General features: G+C 38.2%; 1 protein-coding gene across 1 annotated transcript in view; it reads right to left on the minus strand.

The window, feature by feature from the left end:
* The window catches only part of Tm9sf3 (transmembrane 9 superfamily member 3), a 52,100-nt gene that overhangs the window by 14,615 nt on the left and 11,642 nt on the right, over nt 1-25,843 (minus strand). Inside the window, exons 3-9 of the mRNA XM_076563090.1 lie at nt 18,198-18,320; nt 15,581-15,741; nt 14,274-14,351; nt 8,889-9,020; nt 7,179-7,345; nt 2,993-3,087; nt 649-779 (exon numbers count right to left, since the gene is read on the minus strand). Coding sequence (XP_076419205.1) covers nt 649-779; nt 2,993-3,087; nt 7,179-7,345; nt 8,889-9,020; nt 14,274-14,351; nt 15,581-15,741; nt 18,198-18,320 — 887 coding nt within the window. The remainder of the gene's footprint in view (nt 1-648; nt 780-2,992; nt 3,088-7,178; nt 7,346-8,888; nt 9,021-14,273; nt 14,352-15,580; nt 15,742-18,197; nt 18,321-25,843) is intronic.

Raw genomic sequence — 25,843 nt, forward strand, 5'->3', positions numbered from 1 at the left:
AGGCAAGAAGTAGCACTCCTGCATGGTTACTGCTTTAAACCCCTACCTTGAGCTCCTACTCTGACTTTCCTTAATGATGGGTTATAATCTTAAAGTTAAATAAACCCTTTTTCCAAGTTGTTTTTGGTGTTCTTTTTAAGATTTTTTATTTATTATGTACACAGTGTTCTGTCTGCGTGCATGACTGCATGGCAGAAGAGGGCATCAGATCTCATTATAGATGGTTGTGAAACCAATAATGTGGTTGTTGGGAACTGAACTCAGAACCTCTGGAAGAACAGTGTTCTTAACCTCTGAGCCATCTCCCCAGCCCTTGGTCAGTGTTTTATCATAGAAACAAAAAAGCAAATTAGAACACATCATCTTAATAAAACACTCATGCTTCTTGGTATTTTTTTTTCTCTAAAATAAATCCATTTATTCATTAGTTCTCTCCCATCTCTGATAAAAGCTATAAAATCAAGAAAATGTAGGGGACCTAAGTTTAAATTTAACCAATAGTTTTTGGAGCCTAATAAAAACTTTCCAAGACTCAACAGGGACTGGCTGAAACTTGAGAACATCAATAGGATGGAGCTGGAGAGACAGCAGGACTTGTAGTAGAATGGTTATAAGCACCTGTTTCAAATTACAATTCAAGCCACTCACCATTGTTCCAAAAGGAATGGCTCTAGAGGCATGGTAATAAATGGCTATGAAGTTGATGAAGAAGGCAGTGCCACACACCATAGCGGGAATGAGGAATGCCCCAATGAACATCTGCTTTATCCATCTCCTTCCTGAAAGAAAAGGGAAGCTATGAAAAATTCCAGCTACACAGACAAACATGCATTCATGTTTTAAAATATATTCTATAGTTCCAAATTATTTACTTAAAAATTCAATACAAAGGTTACTAAACCTGATATACTAATAATTGTTTCAAATCAATTATCTAAAAATGACTAGTCTAGCTCTTCAAGTCTGTGTAGTAGAAACAGTTTCTAAAGTAGCTGTACTGAAAAAGAGCAATGACCTGTGGTGTAATAGTCTGATGTCTTTGTTTTGATTCTGCCACAGAATTGTTCTGAGCTTTTGTATGCCATCTGTTATGGTTTGGATATAAAGCTAATTGTTTTTCTAGTTCTAATTCTGTCAGAGATTTTTCATTTTAGGTGGTGGAATTACCATCCCAAATCTTAAAATTCCTCCAAAGAAACTCAATTCTCAACTTTCTCTTCTAGTTCATTTCTTTTTCACAGAAGACTCAAGAACCCTTCCTTTCCAATTTCATTAAAACCACTTATAGAAAGAGTGACAACTAATTAAAGTGAAACTACTGTTCTTTTATTTGTTTGTTTGTTTATTTATTTATTTATTTATTTATTTATTTATTTATTTAGGGTTTTTCAAGACAGCATTTCTCTGTGTTCCTGGCTGTTGTGGAACTCACTCTGTAGATCAGGCTGTCCTTGAACTCACAAAGATCTGCCTGGCTCTGCCTCCCAAGTGCTGGGATGAAAGCCATGCGCCACCATCGCCCGGCCCTGTTCTAGTATTTTAAATGACACCTCCAATCTAACATCGTCCTTCCCTGTACACTGCATTTATCCTCTCAGTTACAGACACATGCAAATGAAACTCTTCTCTACTTCTAGTTCCCTCTGGTCCACACATATCTCACTGGACACAATCAGCTGCCCAGACATCTGTGCTGTGCTTCCTGCTGCTCTTCAGGCCTGTGGAGACTCTGGCCAAAGACCAGGCTCTCCCCAGGGAAATGATCTGGAGCCCCAGGATAAAGCAAACCTGAGACAAATGAGATATTCTCAGTTCTCTGAGTTGACATCTCTATTAACTTGAATTTTTAGGGATTGTTCAGACAAAATTATCTGCACCAGTCTAGATCAGAACACAAAATAGACTAAAACTGTCCACATTATATCTAGTAAAACCTACAGCATAAGCAATGGTAAACATGGCCATCCAGGAGGATTTCAAATGATCCTCTGCTCTGACTTCCTACTACCTATAAAAGTTTCCTCCCAGTTTCTGTACTATTCTTGAATTTGGGACAGTCCTGCTGACTCAGCCTTCAAAGTACTGGGATCACAGGTATGTGCTACTGTGCCCAGCCCTATCCTGCTCTTAGGAGACTGCTAAATGTATACAAACATACATATATATACAGACAGACAATATAATACAAGGCAGGATCTCCTAATGCTGACCATGTTTAGATAGACTGAAAAATAATCACAGTAGATTGTCTCTATACTTGGAGACTTGAGGTCTTTCAAAAACCTTTCAGTCTTAAGTGAACAATATGCCGATTTATCAACACGAGAACTTTTCGACTCTACAGGATTACAGGAAGAGTGTGGAAACTTGGAGATTCAGAACATCACCACAGAAAGAAGCACCACCATGTATCACCTTCAGTTTGGGGTTCCTAACAGCAGAGGAGCAAAGAGGGTATTTAAGATAAAACCTTTCCATCTGAGAGACTGTGACACAAAATAAGAGAAATCTTTGTGAGGAGTCCTTTGATTATACTGTAAGAGACACTAGTATCTGCTTCCTAATACCCTACCATTGTCCATGAGCTTTATCCATAAACCGTAAGTATTCATCAAACACACTTTCATAGTCACCCATAAAAAGTAACTTTATGGATGAATATGAAGGCAAGCTCACCAGGTGCACATCTAGGGAGCTAAGCACCTCGAAACATAACATTAATAATGTAGATGTACTCTTGTACATGTTCTTTGGTGCGAACTTCACAATGGAGACATTCTATTAATTATTCATAATTTCAGGAAATAAAACACAAAGGTTCCATAAAAACAAGATAGAAAACATAATAGATTTATAGAAGTTATATGCATGATAATAACAAGGGCCTTTACTATTTGTACAACCTATACTGCCCATTTTAAATTTCAAATACATCACAGTAGAAGAATACCATCAATAATTATAGATTCAAGAGTGCAAACTCCTAACTTACCTCCTTGTCTAGCATACAGACTTCCTCCAAAATACCCGTTCACCGGAGATGTAGCAGCATAGACAAATATGGCTGTACTGAGCATTGATCCCCTCCTGCAAGGCATAAAAAATATGTATGATAAATTAAAACAAGACAAAAACATGGAGTCTGTCCCCTTAGCATTACTTTAGTATCAAGGATCTATTTAGCAGAAAGAGAAAAACATCCTATCATGGATTGCAAAAGACCATAAAAGAATTCCCAGTCAAAGGTGAACTGAAATGTTCCAAGTTGTGTCTAGTCCCCAGGTGATTTGTAATACAGTCTAATTCAACACTTCTCATTTCTTTGGCACCAATGACAAGCTGGCACTAAACTCTATTTACAACTCTATACAGCAGTTCCATCACATGGAACAGGATATTCTCTGTTGAAAAAAAGATACCAGAATATTCCTTTTTTATAACTGGTTCAACACTAAGATTTTTGCCTGCTACCAAGAATAAAATTTAAGTGGGATAATTTATATTAAATGCTACTATTTTTTAATGACACAACATGCCAAGACTTACTTTATTTAGTTTCTTTTTTTTCTGTAAAAGATGATTTTTTAAAAAAAATATCTACTCATCCACAAGGCAACGTATGTCAGACCAAAAATCTCTAACCTCTTCCCAATAATGATATCTAAAGAATTAAGCCATCCTTCATGTTGAGTACAACTATGGAAAAATTTTAAAAATGCCTAGTTGGAAAGAGATATTAAAATAAATGGCAGTATAATTCGCTATAAAGTAGAAATATTTACTATTTATTAACGCCCTACACACTTTGGCCCACTGATTTTGCACTATGTAGCATCTGTTCAAACACCTGGCTCAGTTCCTTAAAGGGGCTGTAAAAGTAAAGGAATCAACGCACAGTACATCTTCACAGTGTAGAAATACTACAGTATTTAATTTCTATCCACAGTCAACTATGTCCAAGTGTAAAGATTTGGCATTCTCAAAAAGATCACAGATCTCAAAATTACCCAGTTTAAAAAATCAAATCCGTTTTCCCAAGAACTCAAACAAGTGCTAACTGACTCCTTTCGACACAAAGATGAACAAACATGACCCATTCTCTTTATAAATGTGTTTGTGAAAGGCAGACATAGATCTAACTACTAGGAAAATAAAGAGCTGGTTTAGTGTCTAAGATGAGCCTACGACAGGCAGAAGTTCTCAGTATCAACCTTCTAGCTCAAAGAGCTGGCCCAGAGTTCAAAATGACTTCCAGGTTAAGTCCACAGTCTCCACTCAGGAGAGTTTTAGCATTCAGATCTCTTTTGTTTCTTTGTTTAAAAATATTCTACAAGCATTTACCCCACCCTCCAAATAAGCCACTTTTATTTACAATGAAGAGTCAGTCCACAGAGGGAGTCATTCTCAAGACAGGAAGGGAAGCTGAGAGCTGCCTTATCATGCCCATGGAGAGAACGTGGGGGTGGATTAGCAGGCTCGCTCCAGAGGGAGCACCACACATTAACTGGCACCACAGTGACACTGTTCTTCTACCTACATCTTCCAAATGTTTCCCGATTGTCACAGTGATCACAGAGGCAAAGTAATTTTCACCTATTGCGTTAGCTGCTCTTTCTTCTTAAGAGTCATGTCACTGGAGTGACTCATCCCAACTTCACATGCAAATGTTTCACTCTTTACCAGTTCACATTACCATATCACCATTTTCATGTATATAATATCGCAAATTAAAAACTCTAAAATCCGATCACCTACGTTCAAAACCAGTGTATCACCCTTTAGTAGCAGTGCACAATTTAGTCAAATTACTCCACCTCTCTGAGCTTCACTTTCCTGCCTGTAGGACAGAAATGAGAGTTGATGCACATTGTAGGTGCAAATGTGCACAAAGTCAAAACATGGGACCCCAAAGACAGTCACTTCTCCATCATAACAATCCTGACAGCTCTACCACTTTTAAATAACTACATACACATCAAATAAACACAACACCTATTTATTGCAGTAACAGGCAGAACACCGCATGATCTGCCCCTAACACCACCTATTAAAGAGTAGCTTCCTACACCTAAAAACTGAAGGGCATTAAATTAGAAGAGCTGCCAAACTCTAACACCATCATTTTGAAAAGAAAAATCAAACCAAAAATTTGGACTAGCAAAGCAAAAACTGGGATGCTAGAAAAAGTTACTTTTTAGTCATAACACTGAATAGGGTTAGCATCAACTCAAGAGTGATGAATTAGAATCAACGCTTAACATAAAGCATGGACACTTAGCAAATTTGGGTATTGTTTTGGTTTTGGTTTGTCTAGACAGGGTTTCTCTGTGTAGCTCTAGGGATCCTGGAACTCACTCAGTAGACCAGGCTGGCCTTTAACTCACAGAGATCCACCCTGCCTCTGCCTCCCAAATGCTGGGATTAAAGGAGTGATCTACCACCATATGGTTTGCTTGGCAGATTTGAAATGTTCAGGATTCAGTTCACCTGAAAAAATATTATAACCTAAAATATGAACTCTGCAGTTTAAATTTGGTTCAATTATTTTGAAATGTGGTAAATGAATGGCAATGCAATGGTTAGATTACAGAAACACCACAGAAATTTTGAGAAACAGCTTGTTTGGTTAATATATACTCCCTTCAGTTAAATAAACTAAGAATTCATCAAGACCTAGTCCTTTTCTCAAGGAAAGGAACAGCAACTCAGTATATGGTTAAGTTAAAAACCACTTATTATTACTGTGTATGTGTGATCTATGCCTGAGTGTGGGCAAGCACATTACTGCACACATGTGGAAGTCGGATGGCAGCTTTCTCAAGTCAGCCCTCTCCTTCCACAGTGAGACCAAACTCAGGTCATCAGTGGAGGGAAAAGTGCTATTTTACAACTAAAAAGTCATTCTTTCAGCAGCACAAATTTATTACTTGTCCATGAAATGCTACACTGTAACACAAATCTTAAAAGGTCTTATAATAAAAAACCCAGAGGCAGATATTGGAGTGAAAGCTGAAAAATCAGAGAAGCAGAACAGCCAACCACTAGCTTACCTCTACAAAATCCTCAAGAGAGCAAGTTCCTGTTTCCTCACACCTTATATACCTTTCTGTGTCCTGTCATATTACTTCCTGGGATTAAAGGTGTGTGCCACCACTCCCTGACCTCTATGTCTAATTTAGTGGCTGGCTCTGTCTTCTGCTCCCCAGGTAAGCTTTATTGGGGTACACAATATATCACCACACAGCACACATATAAGAAAGAATGTACTATGAATTGAAATGTAACTGGAGTTCTCCTGACTGAGGACTTCATAGGCTACTGTCTGATGCCTGAATCAAAATGAACACATAGATACCACAGTCATTTGTTTGCACATGTTGTGGCTCTCTGAGAACAAGGTGACAGGACCACACTCAACAGAGGCCTGAGCAGGTTCAGCACGTAAAGATAAATGCAACTGGTAAAGATAAATGGTTCAGCAGGTAAAGGTGCCTGCTGCCAAGCCTAACAATTGAGTTCAACCCCAGGAACACATGGTGAAAGCAGAGAACCAACTCCTGAAAGTCTCCTCTGACCTCCACTTTTGTGCTGAGGCATGCGCATGCCCATACACATATTAATTTGAGCTCAGAAACACACACATACAAATAAACAAACAAACAAATAAATAAAGTGATTTAAGAAACATTAGCAAATGGTTCTGGTTGCTAATAAAAAATATACCCAAAACCATGCAAAGACAGCATACTGACTGAGGACTCTACAAAAATAAAACATTACTGTAAAGTGTTTTGTTTTACTCTTGTAGAGGTCTCAGTCTGGGTACAAATGTGAAATATTAACTTGGTAACTGAAATTATAAAGATCCAGTTTAATCTAAAAAAGTGCCTGCTTGCATTTTCAAACAGTTCTAGAATGAAAGCAGTTTTGCCTCTCTAATGACATAGCCAGAGTAACTTGGAACGTTCAGCAATGCTGGAAAGTTTAAGTATGTATAGGGAAACACGATTCAAAACATTTAAAGGTTAAGATTTGTCTGCAATAATGGCATGGATAGATAGTATTGAAATTCTAAATTACTGAAATAAGCAAATATTTAATAATGGCTGACTTAATAGACTACAATGACTAAAAAACTATTTACAACAACAAAAAGATGATAAAGTACAAGCACTTACTCTGTATATAAATCCTCTATCATGGCAACAATAATAACAATGAGAGACACAGCAAATATCTGACATCCAGAACCAATGAGAGAAGAAAATATCAGAGGGTGACTTGACGGTCTAAACACATCTCCATGCACTTGCTTCCATCCATATTCATCTCCTAGGTCTCTGTCCTGCATGTAAGACACACATAAATATGTACAGAGAAAATTAACCCATCCAGGATCAAACTGAAATACAGCAGATAGGTAAGGAATTACAGTTGTCAGCTCCCTCCTTCCACACTTACAGCTTTTTAAGAATTCAAAATACTGAGGACAGACATTTCAGAGTTAAAGTAACGCCTGTCCTAGTAACTCAGGATATTATGTGCACTGTATTGAAATTCATGAAGGTGGGGAGAGGAAAGGTTGGGGAGCAAAAGTAACAACTTGGCAGAGTGAAGGTCTCTCCTAGTTTTGCTCCACTCTCGGGCCCTACCCTGCCCCCCACACACACGGTGACTGAGGTTTACCACCATCAATTTGCAAGCAGACAAGAAAAGAGAAGTATATTATACCAGTACTTGCCCTAAAAACACAGAAATGCCCTTTATAGCCCAAGGTAAGCATTAGATATGCATATTTAGTCATCTACAGCTTGAAAAATCCATAATTATGTTCAGCCTGAATAACACTCAATGATCCTTAAATAATTTCTGAAACAAAGTTTCTTAAAGGAAACTATTTAAGAAAAAAAAATTTTTTTACCATTATCACAATATACTTAGCATGTTAAAATTTGACATTTTAAACTGCTTTTCAAGCCTATTTAATAAAGTATACCTAAATATTAGTATTCTATGAGACACACTGTTGTTCTGTAATTTAATAAAAAATTAAGGATAAATCTCTTTTGAACCATTAAACTAAATATGTTAATCCTTCCACCCACCCCTTAAATTTAATTCAACACTTAACAATATTAAAAAATATATATACCAAAACTAACCTGTATCTCCCTAAAACTAGTTTGTTTCCTAAGTATGATGTGTCCTTATTTGGTGACAAAATTTGGCTGGAGATCACAACTTTATTTATCTCACTTAGGGGAACATTTAAGTTCTATGAAAAAAAAATCTATTTGAATAGAGCATGATTCTAGCTAGATCTCACAGGGAACATTATTATTACTGTTTTTAAACTCTGCAATGTGGGGGATTAAATCCAACACTAGGCATGTACTTCCCACTGAGCCACACCCCCAGAAAAGTAAGGTAAAGTCTGACCACCTGAGTTCAACCCCTAAGACCCATGTAAAGGTGAAAGGAGAGAACTGACTCCATCAAGCTGTCCTCTGACCTCAACATACATGTTCTGGCATGCATGCCCACAGACATCATACACAGCGACAATACTAATTTTTTTTAATCTTTAAAAAATATATTAAAAAGTCTGAAGAAATGGCTCAACAGTTAAGAGCGCACACTGCTCTTCAAGAGACGCAGGGTCAATGCCCAGTGCCCCCATCATGTGGCTTGCAACCATCTGTAACTCCAGCTCCAGGGGGAATCCAACACCTCTAACCTGTTCAAGCACCTGCAACACATGCATGCACACACACACACACACAAGCATGCACGCGTGCATGCGCACACAAACGCATCTAAAAGAAGTTTAATATATAACAATAATATTAATATATATTAATATTAAATATAAAATAGTGTTTACTCACCATGTCATCCATTTCTTCTTCTTTACTGTATCGAGCATAATCCTTTCTTAAAGTTCTCATTAAAATCATTGAAACTAAACCCACTAAGAAGATCACCATCATGAAGGAATTGAAAATTGAAAACCAGTGAATCTAAAATAACAGAAAATGAAGTGTTACCAGTGTGAAATATCAGTTATAAAATTCATGTTTCATGATGTCAACTGTATGCTAATGGAAGAAAGACAGCATTGTATATCTTTTATATAAAAATTCACACTCCAGAGACACTGGGGTTAAGTGCTCAGAATGATAAAGGTCTAGCCTTCCTGACAACCAACTTCTACGAAAGCATGCTATCATCTACACAGATTTTTTCAAGTCATATTTACTAACCCACTTAACTATTATTTAGCCATAAAGCATACACAAATCAACTTTACATGGAAAGCTTATGGGCAATGGAATCGAAAAGGCTTATGTTTTAACTTAAGTTCTTCAAACTTCCACGTAGCTTCAGTTTTCTCACGAGAAAACAGAAGCAGCATCCTGTGCTCCGTATGGTGTAGTGATGATGTATGTAAGGACACAGCACGGAACAGCACTGTATCTGGCAGGAACAGTAGATAAGAAAGGGTCTCCTAACTGACCAAACCCTGAAAAGCTCCTTTCAACCCAGCAGCCCCACCATCACTACCACCACTGTGGATCTAGGCTTCCTCCCTGAAGATCTGTTTCCTGGCCTTCAGTTAGTCATGCACTATCACCCTCATACTAGTTCCTTCCCAAGTAGTCGCCCCAGTGGCTACCAGAACAATAAAGTATTCACTCCTTAACTCCTCAATATTCTCAAGGCTCGCCTTTGACATCATCTGTACATGTCAAAAAATATGTCCAGATTCTAGCCTATAGTTACAAAGTCTACTTTATCACCAAAGACATCTTAGAATGCAGTACATTGGACTTGAATTAAGTCTGTGGTTTTGCACCCTTAACTCTGTTATTTATACTTTAACCTCGCAAATGCCCTTAAGGTACTTCGGAAGTTTCCCTCCTCTTCCAAGTTCCCGACACCATGTTTCCTCTTGACTTCCACCACCCAGCACTACACAACCTTCCTAGATGTAGCCCCTAGATTTGCCTGCTCCTTGTTTACTGTCCCCGCTACGGTGCTTTCCCTCTCACTCTGCACCCTGACACCCCACATACACCATCACCACCCAACACCCCATCACTGCCTTTGTCCAGCATGAGCAATTCCCTGTATGATGAGGACAGTTCTAACTAACGTGCTGAGGCTGTGCACCAAGGTGCACAACAGTCCTGGCTTTGTGACCCTCCCTGAGCTTCGGGGACAGGACAACTCTACGGCTCTAGCTGAAGGGCAGATCGCCAACTGCCTCTGCCTCACACAAGAACCAACCTTCCAACCTTCCTTCCTTCCTTCCTTCCTTCCTTCCTTCCTCCCTCCCTCCCTTCCTTCCTTCCTTCCCTAACTTACCCACTGAGTACCTGCTAGAATTATAAACAAAACAATGAGTGCATATTTTGAAAACTTTGCAAAAAAGATAATATTTAAGTTTATCATAGAAGCACAACTGAACATTTGTTAAAAAAAAAAAAAGCAGTATGTAATATCAGGCCTTCCATGGGTTCATTTGTTTCTATTTCTACTTGTATTGTCTACTTCCTAGAATCATCACAGGTTTAAACAATAACAGGAAAGCCGAGGATAGTGCATCGCACATCACAACTCTATGCTATGACTCCTCACATCTTTTACAGTGTCTACTCCATTTTTTGTTCTATCGAAACTAACCAACACTTTTCAAACAAGACATTTCTTCCCTTCTTCACAATGTGATCTACCTCTCAAGACCTGCAATAAACTTCTGATTTTTTTTTACATTTATTAATTTTGTATGTATGCATATGTGTGTATGGGTCAAAGGACAATTTATGGGAGTTCTCCCACTCCCTGTGGACTCCAGAGATTGAGCTGAAGTCAACAGGCCTGGGGGTAAGAACTTTTACCACTGAGCCAGCTCACTGGCCCCTGCAATGAACTTCTAAACTGATCCAGAAGTTGGGTCTTCTGCTCCCTGTCCTTATCTCTCTGCCAAGTCTAACCTTTGCTGACACTCTATCATTCTAAGTCACTAACTGCTGCTTCGTTTTCATTTGTCCACTGTTCAGCCTTCGCCAACTTTTCCAAAAGCTGCGGTCCTGGCATTTAAGCACGACTCCTAGTCAAGAACTTTTAACCAGCTTTCCAGTGATGATGTCCCTACCACCTTCAGTGCTCACCTGCTCAAATCTCCAGCTTTCACAGTACAGACCTTCACTAACTACCATAACTTCCACTGAAATGCCTTCGTGGAATTTCAGGTTGGGACTACCCTTAGAAAAATCTATCATCTTCCCTCACATATACCACTCATTTCTTATTCTCTAGCTTCTATTAATGAACTAGTATTTATTTTTGGTCCTTCCTTCTCCTTAATCCTTCAAAAGTAATAGTTATTAAATTTAAAAAATACTTATTTTAGTTTAATTGTATATATGTAGCAGTGTATAGGCATATGCACACATGTGTGGGTGCCTGTGGAAGCCAGGAGGGATTCCTGGAGCTGGAGTAACAGGCAGTTGTGAACTGTCAGACATGGATACTGGGGACTGAACTCAGGTGCTCTGCCAAAGTAGTAAATGTTCTTAATTCCTAAGCCATCTCTCCAGCCCTAATTACGAAATGTCTGTTTCCTTCAAACTGGTCCCTTCCTCTGCACTCCCGAGGTATCATCGCACAACTCAAGTCCAATTTCCTCTTAGTTGGCCTTTTGCTGTTGTCTGGTCTCTCCTTCTTCCCAATGCATGCTGTACAAAGTTAGTGAGCAAATCTTTCTACAATGTAATGTTCATTATCACTACTGTTCTAAACCCTACAGAGCTCAATTTCCTCAAATCCAACCTCAACAATTTCCCAGGATTCTATCCTTCCTGTAACATGGCCTTCCACATCTTCAATGACCTCTCTTTCCATTACACCCGACAGTCCTATCCCTGCTCAGTGACCAAGGACAGCGTATTCACTTTCCTCCTCTTGTTGTTCATATAATTTCTTCTCACATGTGATTTCCAGTGCTTTGTAAATTCTCTCCAGTCTTCAAATCCCGAGTCAAATGGCGGCCTCTCCTCCACAGAGCCTTTCACCTGCACTCTGTGGTCAGTCACAGACCTCCTGCGCTGAGTACGTGAGTCCCTAGAACACTCACCACCAGGGGTCCTGGCAGGTGTGCAGTGAGGGCAGATTTCGACATGAGCTAATGGGAAGGGCAGTCCTGGCTCTGCCACTCACACTGGGGTTTCAGGGAGAAGACATGTGTATGCTATGGCTTCCCTCCTCCAACAACTTATTTACTGAGCACCCACTGGAATGATAAATGAAACAACTAATGAACGTACTGTACTTTAAAATGTTTGTCCCCAAAAGGCTATGTAAATTTATCATAAAGGTGTCCCCAAAGATGTTAAAAAGCAGTTTAAAGTGAAATGGCAGATGTCTCCAAAGATGAGATTTGTTTCCACTTCAGAAATTAATAACCCAGAAAGGGTCATGAGAAGGGGAAAAAATGTATGACTCAAATCTTTAGTCAACTGATCAAGGTTTTAAAGAGGAAACATTTTATATACACTTAGTACTAAGAAAGGTATGCATTAAATGCTAAAACTTCTCACCTGAATGGAGCTAAAAATTAGTACATACACTAAAGCAGAGAAAGACAAGTACCATATTTATCTCACTTGTATGTGGTATACACCAGTGCTTTCACGGAAGCTGACTGCAAACTATGGGTACCAAGAGGCGGAAGAGAAGAGGAGGAGGAAAGGCTGGGTCAAAGTCATCAAAAAGCACAGTTATAGGTGGGAAGAACGCAATGTTCTGTTGTGTTATCACTTGTAGGGTGTTTTCTTTTGTAGGTATTGGAGGTATTTATGTGAAATTATGTGAAAGGTTTCTTTTATAGGTATCTTCTTTTGTAGGTAGGTAACAATAATGTACAATACATTTTAAAAGTGAATTCTGAATGTTCTTTAAAAAAATTTTGACTTTACTTATCTGGTGGGTGCAAAGATGTCAGACAACTTGAGAGTCAGTTCTCTCCTTCTACCATGTGGGTCCTAGGGATTGAACGCAGGTCACTGGACCTGGCAGCAAGCACTTCTACCTGCTAAGCCCTCTCATTGGCCCCTTAGGTATCCACCATGAAGAAATAATAAATACTTGAATCTGAGAGGATGTTTAGTTGGGCTTGAACAGCACATAATGTATAAATATATTGAAGCATCAGAGGCTACCTCATAAATACATATAACTTGTATGTATCAGTTGAAAATATATATTTAAAATTTTAAAGTATTAAAACTTCTAATGAGGTTCTTTGCTATTTTCTAATCTAAAAAATACAATCTAAGGTATAAACTTTAAACCAATATCTGTAATAGTGCACTGTCAATAATCTGAAACTTCTAACATTCCTTTGGCATTACTCTAAAAACTATACTCTGTGGTATACTCTTGAAATTTTTATCCTGAGAAATATTTGTTGAAAATAATAAAGCATCACTGATAAGCCTTTTAGCTATGATTGAGTATAAACTCATCAAGTAAACAGTATCGGAGATTACGGACCCCACTAACTGCTGCACTGCACTGCCCCCTAGTGTTGCTAATCCTAGACGTTCCTAATCCTTCTGTTTATTGCTGAATTTTACAACACAACTGGAGATAACAAGAACATCACCAACAGTGCTGCCTTGAACTAAGATTGAGTTTCTAGACAAACCCTGACCTAGATGCTTCAGGTAACCTACATATGTTGGTGAAGAATGAGGACTATGGGAAGCACTTATTCCCTTTCTTGATGTGCCATTTGGAAGGCTTTCTACTAGTGAAACCTGCCCTATTCTCTCATCCCTCCTTCCCAAGAGATGCCCTTTCTGCTGCTGTTTCTCCACACTGTACATTTGGGAAGTCTGCCAATCACAGTTCATCAACACCAGGTACGGTCTGTCTAATACTGAGTTTCAGTATTAAGAAGCCCATCTGACCATGAACCACATTCTCCAATATTACCATCGTTTGTAATTAAAGTGCTATATTTGGCTTCCACATATTATGTTTTCCCTGTATATCTCTTAACTGGTTTAGACTACAGTATCTTACAGGCTAGTTTTATTATTCCTCTAAAATTCCCTATCATCCTTATGGCTCTAAATTTACATCTGAAATCTCCAGTAGTTATATCTTGAAATCCATAGTCCTTAGCACAGTGACCCACATAGGCAGATGCTCAATGTGAAACTGATTTGCACGTATATGCTGTATCTTAAAGTACAAACACCTACCCTATGTTGAAAAAAGGATGGATCAAGATATTTGTCGAATCGATCTTCAAATTTTACATCTGATTTTTTCCATTTTACCTGAAAAAAAAAAAATCCCACTTGAAAACTAAGGCCAATAAATAATTAATAATCTAATGGCAAAACTCAAATTCAGAAATACTGACACACTTAGAATTAAAATTACATGGTGAGAAAACACTGACAGTACCAGAGGTTTAATTTTTTTTTTTTAATTCTATTACTTGATGTGTTTGGGTATGTGTCTGTGCACTACACATGTGCAGTGCAAGCAAAGGCCTGAAGAGGGTACTGGATCCCCTGGAACTAGAGTTAAGATGTTATGAGATACCATGTAGCTGCTGGGAATTGAACCTAGGTCCTATGGAAGAGCAGTCAGAGCTCTTAACCATTGAGTCATCTCTTCAGTCCCAGTATGAGAAGTTTAAACAAATACAATATTATATCTTTCTTTCTTTTTTTCCCCCCCAGAGCTAAGGACCCAACCCAGGGCCACTGAGCTAAATTCCCAATCCCACATCTTTCTTTAGAGAGATCATTTCAGCTTTCAAGGACTTAATTACTGTCGACTGACATACTGACTATCTGATAAATGTGTTAGGAATTAACACCAACTCATGTTACAAGTATTTAAACCAATTAAAATGAGAATACATAGATTTCTGTCTTTAAATTGTGGTTTTATGACAACTACTAAATTTCTTTGTACAGTTATATAATAATTACTTACATTAGGTACATATAGACAAAAAGAATTCTCAAAATTGGCTATAAGCAAGGGGATTCTTTTCGATGACCAGGAAAATAACGGGCAAAGAGAAAGTCTCCCTATATTGGACTTCTCTCTTTCTTCTATCATTTTTAAGCTAACAGAATAGAATTAACTTCATAGCTGCTAAAGGACTCTGAGAAGCTCTTACTGTGTGGGAATAAGTCTTCCCATCAAATAAAGCAAATCATAGCAATCTACACCTACCCAGAGACTTTCATCCTATCTCCATCTGCAACAGCAAATGAAAAGAGAAATAAGATGAGTTCCTGCAACCTAAAAACATCAGGAAGATACAGGGCTGAGTTGTAACCTCCTGCTGTCAATGGTCACTGTGTTAGAGCAATGGTCATTAAGCCAATGCATCCCATATCATAGATCTGAAGCACATACCTTCCTTTAGGAGATTTAATGTAGATATACTGAGGAATTTCGTTGCATCTAATTTTCAACGATATTTTTATTTTCTAAAGTTATAAACACAACCATTTTTTCGTATACATAATTATTTTAAACTTACTGAATATGACATCTGTATTTTAGTATTTGGAACCAATTTGACCTTTCCTTCACTGGTTAGATTAACATCAACAATTCGATTTCCATTAAAGCCTATTTCAAGTTTTTTGTAGGTCCAAAGATAGTAATCTTCCCCATTTTCATCTGCTTCACCAACAATACCTACAAAAGAAAAAATACTTTATACAAGGTAATACCACTTAGTATTCAAAGCACTCAGAAGCTAAGAGTTCCTTAAGTTTATTTTATATAAAGAGGCAATACTGTCAACATCCTCATGGTTAGATTAGCACAAGGCAGAAGTGCAGGATGGACTTCTTAGCAAATACACACTATGGTCACACTAGTATAAAATAACAAGAAGTTGAACATAAATGGTCACAGATACGGTACTCAGAACTCACTCTCTGTCACCGCTAGCACCTCTGCTGCTACAATTATCACCTTACTTGTGCATACTACTTAGTATCTCAGGTTTTCAGAAACACACTATATCACCATCTGTCAAAATTACCCAGCTACTCAGTGACCACACACACACACACACACACAAGGGGGGGGGTGTGAAGGGGAGAGAGGAAGAGAGGGATAAAAAGGGGAATTCATTTACCTATCTATTTTAAAAACTAGACTTGGAGGTAAAGACACAGCTTCTCTAAAAGGCTTTTCAAAGACAGACTTTTGTTCAAGAAACACCATATTGGATTTTTTTTCCTTCACAAAGAGGGAAGAGGAATGCCCAGGTTCAGATATTACAGATTACGCAAACATATTTAAAGATGGCAGATCCTGAAATTCAAATTCTAAAAGCAGGTTTTGAAGGGGCTGAAAAAAGGCTCAGTTGGCAAAGTTCTGGCTACACCAGCACGAGCACCAGAGCTCAGTCTCTATGTAAAGCAGCTGGGGATGGTGGAAAGCCCTTATCATCCCAGAGCTGTAGAAGCAAAGACAGGAAAATTAGTTTGGCTCAATGGCTGGCCTAATCAGTGAGTACCAGGCCAAGGCAGAGACCCTGTCTCAAAGAAAAGAAAAAAAGGAAAGAAAAAGAGGTGGTCAGCACCTGAGGCACAGCACCCAAAGATGACTTCTGGCCTCCACATGCCCACAATGGATGGACACACACACACAATTTATAACAAAGAACAGGTATTACTGTTGCTAAGGAGGCTCCCAGCAATAATTAGGAAAACAAAAACTGAAGATACAGATTTAGAAAAGAATACAATGAGCCAGAGAGATGGCTCAGTAGGGAACGGCACTTGCCACCAAGCCTGGTAACCTGAGTTCAAAGCCCAGGCCCCACATGGTGGAAGAAGAAATCAGACTCCCACTGTGCTCTGACCCCCACACCCACGCTGTGGCACATGTGCACATTCCATTTCCCCAACACTAAAAAAATGAATGTGATAACAAGATCTCTTTATGTAGTCCTGGCTGTCCCAGAATTCATTATGTAGATCAGGCTGGCCTCGAACATGCACAGAGCTGCCTGCCTCTGTCTCTGGGAGGCATGAACCACAACGCCTGGCATATGTGACCTTGAAAAGTCCATAATAATAGAAGAACTATGAAAGGAATCTGTTTTCACTGCAAATGAAAAACAGTCTTTAATGGGTTCTCCTAAACTATAGGCTCAGAAATCTTCAAGAAGTATTTAGCTTATCTTCCACCACCCTCAGAGCTGATCACAGAAATGTCTGTGTCCTATAACAGTAACATTTATACAAAATGCTCATTTTACACACCTAAATAGCACAAAATGTCTCTTGAGATTAACTTTTCTTTTTTTAAGACAGGGTCTCACTACGTAATCTTGGGTGGCCTCAGACTTGCTATGTAGACTAGGATGGCCTTGAACTCAGATCCTCCTATCTCTTCCTCCCAAGAAATTAACTCCTATAAATTTCTTTAGCATATTAAATTCTGATATTAAATTGTGCTCAGTCAGTTTTTCTACAAATGAACATAATGATAAGCTAACAATTTTAAGAATAAAAGATAATTCTTACACATAGAGCATATGTCTAGAGACAAAAAAAATGTGACTAAACATGTTGCCTATGGTAACTGCCTATTCCTTGCATTTTAAATAATTTAATTATTTAAGTTATTTTTGGACTATGTTTAAGTTTGTATTAATCATATTATGTCTCTTCCCCAATAGTATAGACAAGCAAGAGCTAAACAAGAATTCTTCAGTATTAAATGTTTTGGAAAATGACAAAGGAACTGGTAAAATAAAACATTCAAGAAATTATCATGCCCCTAAAAACATATTACTACAGTGTCCATAAAGAGGTAAATTTCAAAAATTCTATTCAGTCCCTATAATTATACTGAAGAGAAAATAAGTTGTGAAGAAACTAGGGAAGAAGGAAATTTCAGATGTTCCAAGAGCCTTTGAACTCCTTGAGTCTGAAAAGTTTCAATGTATAAACTTTTTGAGAGTTTCCTATAAGGTCTGGCAGTACTAAATGCTTCCAGTTGGAGGAAGCCATAAAATCAGCATTAAAGACCATTCTGGAGCAGAGTGGAAACACATTTCCATCATGATCTGGAACACAGTCACCTTAACACACTGATTATATGAAGTCTTACATGTAACAGGGAGTACTTACCCCATATTGGTAAGTCATCTATGTACATCTGGTACCAATAGTGATTCTTGATAGCATACACAAATGCATCTCTCTTTTCTTTATCTAAGTCAATTTCACAATAAGTACCTGGCATCACATCATCTGCAAAGTAAAAACTACAAATTAACCTACTGACTTGCAAAATCGTTACAGGAAATATAGCACAAGAAGAAAAGTCAGCATTTGCTTTGGTTAATGTCAATTCCCAATAGTTCAGAATGGTAGTGAGTATATGGGAGCTCAGTAAGCTATCCTACCCACTTTTTTTTTTAACATCTTTCATTACCTTAAAATGAAAAATTTTGATCATCTTTATTTTCAAAGATTACCTTACACAAAGAAAACCCTCATATAAAGAAAATACAAGAACAAAGTCATTTAAAAATAAAACTGATATAAAAACAAAGAACAAAACAAGCTTATGACACATAAGGAAATCTTCATTTACTGTGTGGAAAAGATTAAGGATACGAGTCTAAGCAGAGATAACAGTGGAGTTTAAGGTCACTCAGATACACATTTATTCCAACAGCACAGAAACCCAAGTCATCAGTGGCCACAGAGGCCATGAGGCCTCCCAGTGATCCTTCATAATTATTAAAATTATAAGCCTAGCCTCTGTCTAATAGGCATTTCTGCTTATTAATCACTCAAAAATACCCTAAGGTGAGTCATTTACATCCCTGACTGCTTGCAAAAATAGTAATTTCATAATTGTGTTCAGGGGTCTTTAATTTCTAAGTCTTCAAAAATGTGTTTGTTTAAAAAAATTTACATGTCAATCAAAAGGACTAAACTTTTGATATATTACTTAAGCAATTACAACAAAATAAATCAATCTTAACAAGAATAAAAAAGGATACATTTTCTTATACTATCATAATGGTAATTTAGAATCTGACATGCAACGTTCTCACAGAAACATGAAATTTCTTAAATATTAATTAATGCTTCTAAAAGATTATAGATGAATGAATTTAATGGTTACCTGTAACATTATTTCCTTAAGAACCAGTGATATGAATTACAACTTGATATTCCAGAGCATGTCTGAGAATCCAGCTTCCCCTCATAAGAGATTAGCCCGGAAGGAATCCATCCAAAATGACAAAGCACAGCCATGTCCCAAGAAGGTCAGGGAAGACCCACCTACTCTTTTCTCCAAGGAGAAAAAAACCAATGCTGCCTATGACTTGCACATACAATTCCTTTCTACTTCATCCTTTTTGGGCAACAGGGAATTTAGGATTTTCATAATGGTAATATCTAATGCTGGACAGTTAAGAGTTAGGAAATGAAATTACTCTCAAGAGCTTCCACAGCAAAATCTAGAACTGCCAGCAGGAGGTACCCAAGAGAGAAAGAAATCTACAGAGTGCAATAATGTACAAAGGGCAAGGGCAACAGCAGCTCAGAAGAGACAGACGGGACCAAAGAAGTCCAGACTTAGAGGGCAACACATTGCTCTAGTGGCTGTGGGAGACTCACAGCTATAATGCAAAGCTATTGTATGCTTACTGTTACAAGAAGGCACTGTTTAAATGGTCATTATCAATGTGGTAGTTTTAAGTAAAAAAATTCTGTAATACACAGTATGTATGCACTTACCTGCATAAAGGATTCCCCACAGTCTAACTCCAATTCAACAGTTTCCTAACTGATGTACCATTCCCTTCCCTTTACTCTACCATAATTTAACTTCCCTGCGAACATGTACTCTCTGGCCTATGGAACTTGGAGCTCACACTAACTCTAGCAGGAAGGCCATTCTAAAATATTTAGCATCCCAGTTTCTCCTCCACAGAGTAGTCTCTGATTTCTCACCCCCTAAGACTGCCCCTTTTGCTGAAGTTCCTGGTTTTATCACTAATTTATCACAGCACTGCAAAAAGGACACTAGTTGGTTATTTTAATGAAATTCCTCTTTCAGACATGAAGGCAAATATAAACATCACTGATAATTCAACATCCTGATTACCCAATCAAAACAGCACTCTTCTCTTTCTCTTGGGGGGGGGGGGGCCTGCTTTGAAGACAATGTGTACAAAGATGCCAAGTCACTGTCCACATTCTACATAACTGAAAAACTAACCTAAAGATCTCTCAACCTAGCCGGGTGGCAGTGGCGCACGCCTTTAATCCCAGCACTCGGGAGGCAGAGCCAGGTGGATCTCTGCGAGTTAGAGGCCAGCCTGGACTACCAAGTGAGTTCCAGGAAAGGCGCAAAGCTACACAGAGAAACCCTGTCTCGAAAAACCAAGAAAAAAAAAAAAAAAAAAAAGATCTCTCAACCTTAAATCACTGGTTGAAAATGACTACAAAGCATACCTCCCTCACCTAAAACACAAACCTACAAATTCTGAAAAAGATGCAACTGAGATTTTAGCAACGTAAAAATCTTGAGGAGATTAAAAAAAAAAAAGCTATAAATAAGCAAATGTTGATACTTACTTTTCAAATAGATCACCACACTAAGTTTAGATCCCAGAACCTAAGGGCCACTGTGTGCCCAATAAAAGTCCAGAAAATAACACTGCAAATACTGAGTTATCTACGAATGTACCATGCCACCATCCTTACACTTTCTCTTTTGATGGTATTACTAAAACGGAAAAGTAGACTCTTATCTCAAATTCAATAGCACTTAGCAAAGTTATCATGAAATCACCATATATACACGAAGAGACATGGGTGAAGTATTGAGTTCTGGTTTGAGTACCGTAACTCACTAACTACCTGAACAAAAAAACAAATGGTTTAACCTCTGTGACCCCCACAGTCCCTCAACTGTGAAACTGAAAGCAACTGTGTTGGCTCCTTTTAAGGCTGGAGTATGAGTGTATTCACAGGGTTCCTACGTACTTTTGCCCTCACACTCTGGAGAACATCATGAAAGTGTTACTTCCCTGCCACAAACCCCCTGCCAGTGTACATTCACACAAAATTAAGTGCACAATTTCAGAGTGCCCACGGATGGACCCCTGAAGCCAGAGGTCTGGCTAAACTCTCTACATTCACAACCCAGCAGTCTGGAATGCAGTTACATACTCAATAACTGCCAAATAGATTTAAAAAAAAAAAAAAAGATGGAATGGAAATACTGGTATATGCACAGTTAATTTAAAAACTATGTAAGAAGTACAGATTAACTGAGCATCGTGACTGGCAGCATAAACCACACAATTTGTAGATGGATGTTTGGTAATAGGGATCATGAACTGCCACTGGGCTTAGTAGTACAACCCCTGTAATCCTAGCTACTTGGAAGCTAATACAGAAGGATTGCAAACTCAAAGTCAGCCAGAGCTACAGAGGAAGCTCAAAGCTAGGCCATCTAACTTAGCAAGGCTGTGTCTCAAAATAAAAAGTTAAAAGGGGGGGAGGACGCGCTAGAATTTGCTTTGCTTAACGTTCACAAGGTCCTCTCTTCAGCTCAATCCCTATACTTAAAAAAAAAAAAAGAAAAAAAATGAAAAGAAAGGGAGGGAAGAAGGGAAAAGAAACTGCCTTAAAATGTTTATTGCCTTTAACCTATGTGTGTGTGTATGTGTGTTTAAAACCTTTGATTTAGTACTTCTACTTCTAAGAACTTAGGCTTATAAAAGATTTCTAGGTGCATTACAATACCTTATCCAAGAACTGACAAATCTTTGTTATTTCTAAAGAGCAAGGGAGGGAGCAGATCATCTTGCGACTAGAGTGGGGAGACTGCATCTCCTAATTACAGAGTAATATGCAGCCACATTTGAAGAATAAGAATAAACTCACAGAATGTTATGAGAAAAAAAGAATATAAAATAATTACATATAACTTACTGAGTAAGAAATACGAAATACTGACATATTAAATAAGTGCTATATAAGGGATGAGCTTTAAAAAATAATACAGGCAACAGAAATCCAATTGTCACTTTCCGTGACAGGATCTCACCATGGACCCCAGGCTGACTGGGAATTCTCAATCCTTCCATCTCAGTCTCACAAGTGTTACAATTACAGGCGCTTACAAACACACCCCATTTAATTTTATATATTTTTAAACAATTTAGATGAATAGAAATTCTATTTTTATATTTTCCTGTATATTCTAAATGTTATGTACTGAAACTGTATTACAATTAGCACAAGGCAGTAAAGAATCAAAGAACTGACAAATTTCAGATTCTAATTGTTTGGTCTGGTTTAAACACGGATGGATTGAAACCAACAGGAAGAAAAACCTAGCAGTAAGCTCTCGTACCTCCAGATATCAAGGCACGTTTAAGCACAGGTGGTTTTCTTCTCCTGCCTAAAATCCCTCAAATGTCCGTAATAAAAGGATGTGAGTCCATCGGGATAAAAAGCTTTCTAGCAGTGATAGTACTTTTCTATTGCTGTGACAAAACACCATGTCCAAGGCAACAGGAAGGAAGAATTTGTTGGGCTTACAGTTCAGAGATCAAGGGTCCATCACAGCAGGGTAAACATGGCAGCAGCAAGCATGGCGGCTGGAGCAGAAGCTGAGGGCTCACATACCCAACCACAAGCACCAAGAAGAGAGAGCAAACTGAAATGGCTTTAAAACCTCAAAGCCCATCCCCAGTGACATACTTTCTCCAGTAAGGCCATACATACCTCCTAAACCGGCCCAAACAGCACCACCAACAATATCTGATCTGTGGGGATATTCTCATCCAAACCATCACAAATGAAAAGAAGAGCTTAATACATTTTTGGAAAAGGAAAAACAGAGAATGTGACCAGCGACATAACACAGGGGAAAACAGAACAAGAGAGCTGCCCAGGAGAGAGAGAGAGAGAGAGAGAGAGAGAGAGAGAGAGAGAGAGAGAGAGACACTCACATCACAGACTGCATAAGATACTGTAGACCTTGAAATATAAATAACAGATGTAAGGGCTGAACATATAGAGCAATTACATGTAAAAATGGACATGATGGTAGCTTACACCTTTGATCCCAGACTTAGAAGGCAAAAGATAGAAAGACTACAAGTTTGAGGCTAACCTGGGGTACTTAACAAGATCTTATCTAAAAAAACAAACAAACAAAAAAAACAAACCCAAGAGCTGAGGATGTCACTCAAATAAGAAGATAAATAAGTAGAAAATGATGACAACAACAAGGAATTCAAAAGGCTATGAGGCTGGATGCTCACGTTCTTTCCCTACCCACCACACAGCTAGAGGAATACCCTCAACTTGTCCCCTGCGCAGGAAACAGAGACAGACCTTCCTCTTGAGAATTCCTAGTGCTCCAGAAGTAGTAGCAGTGGAAACAGTGGAAGTAAGGGACAGAAAAGAGGGTGAGGGATTGCCTTCAGTAAAAATCTTCCAGCTGAAGGAGTAGACCTGTTACTCCAAGTTCTTTCCCTATCCTTTGGCAGTCAGGGCTATTTCACCCAGGCAGATATCAAACTGGAAATGTTGCCTTTGGGAATGTGAGCAGCCAGGATGGAGAATCCCTTAGCTTTAGTTTATAAGGATTTAAACAGCACTGACATTTCTCCATAGCTGCAGAATTCTAAATTTACCAAACCACTCAAGGTAAAAAGAAATTCAAAATGCCATCTATATATTAGGTTAGGGTATTCAAAGAAGAAATAATTAAAAAAAAAAAAAAACTAATACAGTAGGTGGAAAGGAAGAATCCCTAAAAGTCATTATTTTTCAACTATTAATGCCCTTTATTATTCCATAGGATTCTCAAATAACAGGGAAAGGTGCTGAGCAGTGACCTCCTCTGGTTAAGAATACTATCCCAGGTAGGCATGATGGCTCACACCTGTACTCTCAGCATTTGGGAGACTGAGGCAGAGGATCATAAGTTCAAAGCCAACATCAGCAAAGACCAGCAAGGGATATACAATAAGCTCTAGGCTTAGGCTAACCTGACCCACATAGTAATACCTTTATACACACATACATACACACACACACACACACACACACACACACACACACACACACACAGAGAGAGAGAGAGAGAGAGAGAGAGAGAGAGAGAGAGAGAGAGAGAACAAACAACAAAACAAATATAAGAATTACGATTTCAGATCATTTAATAATCAAAAAGAACCAATTGTCATACAAGTACACATTGTCCAGGTGCTAGACAATTTATTAAGAGCTTACTCAGTCTTAGCAGCTAGGGTGTGCAAGAATGCACTAGCCTAATGGAACCAGCAGGAGAGTACAGTAGTTTGGGAACATATAAAATTCTACGATCAGTAAACTAATAATCAGAACTGCTAATATATAAACAAGTAAAATTCAGATCCATACTAGATATATTAGTAGGCACAGCACTCACCATTTCTCAAACATAAACTATATACCAGGTACTTTTAAAAGTACATTATCTCACTTAAACCTAACATTGATTCTATCAGGTATATTATTCCCCATGCTTCCCAGACAAGAACTACAAAAGATCAAAGACATTGGATTATCTGCCTACAACCACACAAGCAGGCATAAGCAGAGCTGAGCTGTGCCATGTCTGATTCTAAAACATAAGTTCTTTCTACTCCATAACAGCAGTGCATTTAGAGATGGTACCCATAATCAGAAGCAATGAAATCAGGCCTGGCTCAATGATCCTAATATAGACCTATGCTTATATTTAATGCACTTTCTCTAAATGGTCTCAATTAGCATTTTTGTCTAGCACTAGCATATAAAAAAAGAAAAGAAAGAAAGCTGTGCATAAAGTCTGAAGTAAGAGGCATCTTAAAACGGTCTGTCTTCAGACCAAGACTATGGTTAGTTCCTTAGTATAATCTCTCTAGTGACCTTCAATGCTACAAAATGGTACCAATCCAATTAGCCTGATAGAATCTGCTAGGTTAAAAAAACCAAAAACAAAAACAAAAAAAACCACAACTGTTTCTGTACCCATGTATATGTATATGTGTATGTGTGTGTGTGTGTGTTTATATGCATGTGTGTGCAGTGTATGTGTATTGTTTTCAAAATTTTACTTCATATGAATATACCTTCAGAAGAATCATTAAAAGTTAAATGCTTAATATGAAAGACTAAGAACAAATAGTAGCTGGTACATGTATGCAATCCCAGCACTCAGGAGGTGTAGACAAGAGAGTAAGAAGCTCAAGGCCTGCCTCAGCTACATAGCAAATTTGAGGCCAGCCTGAGTTTCATGAGTCCCTAATCTTAACACACCTCAAAATAATAAACAAACAAACAAATAAATAAATAAATGGCTCATATTGAGACAGTTCTAGTCTGGCTTCTACAGCATTATCAGTATGTGTGATATGCCATGAACAAATTGCCCATATCTGGGTCTCCAAAAGTGCATTCTACCTTTCAAAATGTATAAAAATATGAGTAACAATCAGGAACACTTCCAAAGCATGATCATCTCTATCCATGAACCAAAGAAACAAAAGCCTACAGTAGTGAAAGCAGAAATCAATTCCCACTGGCTACTTCATCTGAACTACAAACCAAGTTAGCAGCTGTTTTGGCAGTATTCAGCTAAGGCACAGAGCTAGCTGGCTAGGCCCCAAGAACTGCTACCTTTCGGGGGAATAACAACTGGTAGTTAGTTCTTTCATCCCTCAAGTGTTTAGCTTAACCTGAAAAGAAAACAAACCCATGAA

The sequence above is a fragment of the Peromyscus maniculatus genome, chromosome 1 (genome assembly GCF_049852395.1).
Source record: "Peromyscus maniculatus bairdii isolate BWxNUB_F1_BW_parent chromosome 1, HU_Pman_BW_mat_3.1, whole genome shotgun sequence".
Classification (NCBI taxonomy): Eukaryota; Metazoa; Chordata; class Mammalia; order Rodentia; family Cricetidae; genus Peromyscus; species Peromyscus maniculatus.